At 45.8% G+C, this 2,500-nt stretch overlaps 1 protein-coding gene across 44 annotated transcripts in view; it reads left to right on the top strand.

The window, feature by feature from the left end:
* The window catches only part of LOC121700697 (myosin-binding protein C, fast-type-like), a 39,822-nt gene that overhangs the window by 29,121 nt on the left and 8,201 nt on the right, over positions 1–2,500 (top strand). For all 44 annotated transcript variants that reach the window (XM_042083861.1, XM_042083855.1, XM_042083854.1 and 41 more), the window contains 3 exons: positions 884–1,072; positions 1,546–1,680; positions 2,205–2,372. In XM_042083861.1, coding sequence (XP_041939795.1) covers positions 884–1,072; positions 1,546–1,680; positions 2,205–2,372 — 492 coding nt within the window. The remainder of the gene's footprint in view (positions 1–883; positions 1,073–1,545; positions 1,681–2,204; positions 2,373–2,500) is intronic.

Here is a 2,500-nt window from a genome sequence, read left to right as displayed (position 1 = left end):
ACACACACACACACACACACACACACCATTCTTCCCTTGGCACCACCAACTAATTACAACCAATCACTGGTAGACTGACACCCCCTCTCCACCCCCTGCCTCCATTAACACATTACCCACCACCACCCAAGGGATAAAAGCTATTATGCAAATCAGGCTCTGCTATGAGAATTAGCCAATTAGGCCCACACACCCCGAGGGCCCCATACTGCTCACAACACACTGGCCATGTGATTACAATCTAAATAGCTGCCACTGACGGACCTGGTGTGGAATGGGTGTCATGAAGGAGGGATGGAGAGAAATGAGATTTGGGATGTCTGACCATGTGTAAGACCACGTGCTGATGTACTGTACTGTAGGTCATGCATGTGAGCAAATGGGCATTAAAGTCATTGTGAGCTTTGCTTACAGTATATTAGCATCTAGTTGGCACACTGGTAACCACCATGGAAACAGAGCATGATGGGAATAGAGGTTTGAAACACGATCCAGTTGTATAAACCAATCATTTCACTGCACATAGAAGTGCATACATCACTTGCTTCTGTGGGTCAGCATAGTAAATCAGATAATCTCAATTACAGATTCTCTGATTCTCAGATTCTCTGATTTACTATGCACTATGCCAGTGGCTCTGGTAGAAGTTAGCAAGAATTGCTAATGTTGCTTAAAGCAGCTTCAGAGTTAGTGTATTTTTGTCTCAACAACCATCTTGCCACTCCTTTCATTTCACAATTTGCTACTTTGTGCCTTTCTTGTTAGATTTTAATATCATCTTTCATTGTATTTAGACATGTATATTGTACTGTATAATGATAACAAATGGATGAATTGAATCTAAAGCAATCAATATGTTTCACTTCCACACCACCTGTCTCAGGTTACTACATGGAGAGGAAGAAGAAGGGTTCGTCTCGCTGGACAAAGCTGAACTTCGACGTCTATGAGTCGACCACATACGAGGCTAAGCGTATGATTGAGGGCGTCCTCTATGAGATGAGGGTCTTCGCAGTTAACAGCATCGGCATGTCACAGCCTAGCCTCAACTCTAAACCATTCATGCCAATTGGTGAGATCACAGTATACACACCCATACACACACATACTGATCTCTGGTCAGTGTGTACTCTGACTACTGTAGACGTGGGGACACATATTGGAACCCATCTACTCTCTCTCTCTCTCTCTCTCTCTCTCACTCTCTCTCTCTCTCTCTCTCTCTCTCTCTATCTATCTCTGTTTAAACACACACACACACACACACACACACAACACACAAACTCACACAGTCATACGCACATCATGCCCAATTGCATGTGGTATACTATCGGAAACAGTGCTCCAGTTATGGGTCATGTAACCTTTTGAACTCTCACAATTCATCTTCAAATGTCATCCTACTGTAGACATCAGCTCAAGTCTTCCAGCACAGTAGTGTGTACCAGCTTTAGACGCTCTGTAATCTACATGGTACCTACAGTATATGGACTGTGTACATACTGTAGTGTAAATAACTCACTGTGAGGATTGTGTCTCCTGCAGCACCCACCAGTGAGCCCACGAGGCTGATGGTCAACGACGTGACAGACACCACCTGCTCGCTCAAATGGCTGGCCCCCGAGAGAATCGGCGCTGGAGGCCTGGACGGATACATCATAGAGTACTGCAAAGAGGGAGGTGTGTTAACACACACACACACACACACACACACACACACACACACACACACACACACACACACACACACACATGCACACACACACACATGCATACACACATACAATGGCTGGCCAAAGAATGTGAATGAGCCATATCTCCCATTTCTCCATCTCCTCCAACACTCTCTTTTCTCCTCCTCAAATCCCCCGTCTTTCCCTCTCTTCACCTGTGTCCACGCCTGGCTCTCTGAAATCTCCTCCTCCCTCACACATTCATCCCTCTCTTCACCTGTGTCCACGCCTGGCTCTCTGAAATCTCCTCCTCCCTCACACATTCATCCCTCTCTTCTTCAGACCTCCTCCAATATACAGATAGAAATATATGGTATATGGATATATAGATATGACATTGTTTGTTCATCTAATCCTTTTTGTCTCTTTATAAATGTGCATATCTGTGCAGTCTGTCATTCTATACATACCTTTTTTCTTCACGTCCCTCTCTCTCTCTCTCTCTCTCTCTCTCTCTCTCTCTCTCTCTAGACACTGAGTGGCAAGTGGCCAATTCCGAGCCAGTGGACAGGCAGAGCTTTGTGGTGCGCAACCTGCCCACGGGGGAGAAGTTGAACTTCCGCGTTGTCGCGGTCAACATCGCTGGCCGCAGCCCCCCCGCCCTCCTGGGTCAACCAGTCACTATCAGAGAGATTGTTGGTGAGGTCACAAGCACGTGGTCAACACTTAAGAGTTCAAATGGTCAATTAGCTCATGTGTGGGGTCAAGCAAAATGGGCCTGAATTTGTCTGAAGTCTGACTGATGTTTTGCATTGCATATTGTGTAT

The sequence above is a fragment of the Alosa sapidissima genome, chromosome 24 (genome assembly GCF_018492685.1).
Source record: "Alosa sapidissima isolate fAloSap1 chromosome 24, fAloSap1.pri, whole genome shotgun sequence".
In the NCBI taxonomy this organism is placed as follows: domain Eukaryota; kingdom Metazoa; phylum Chordata; class Actinopteri; order Clupeiformes; family Clupeidae; genus Alosa; species Alosa sapidissima.
This window is presented reverse-complemented; position numbering and strand designations above follow the sequence as displayed.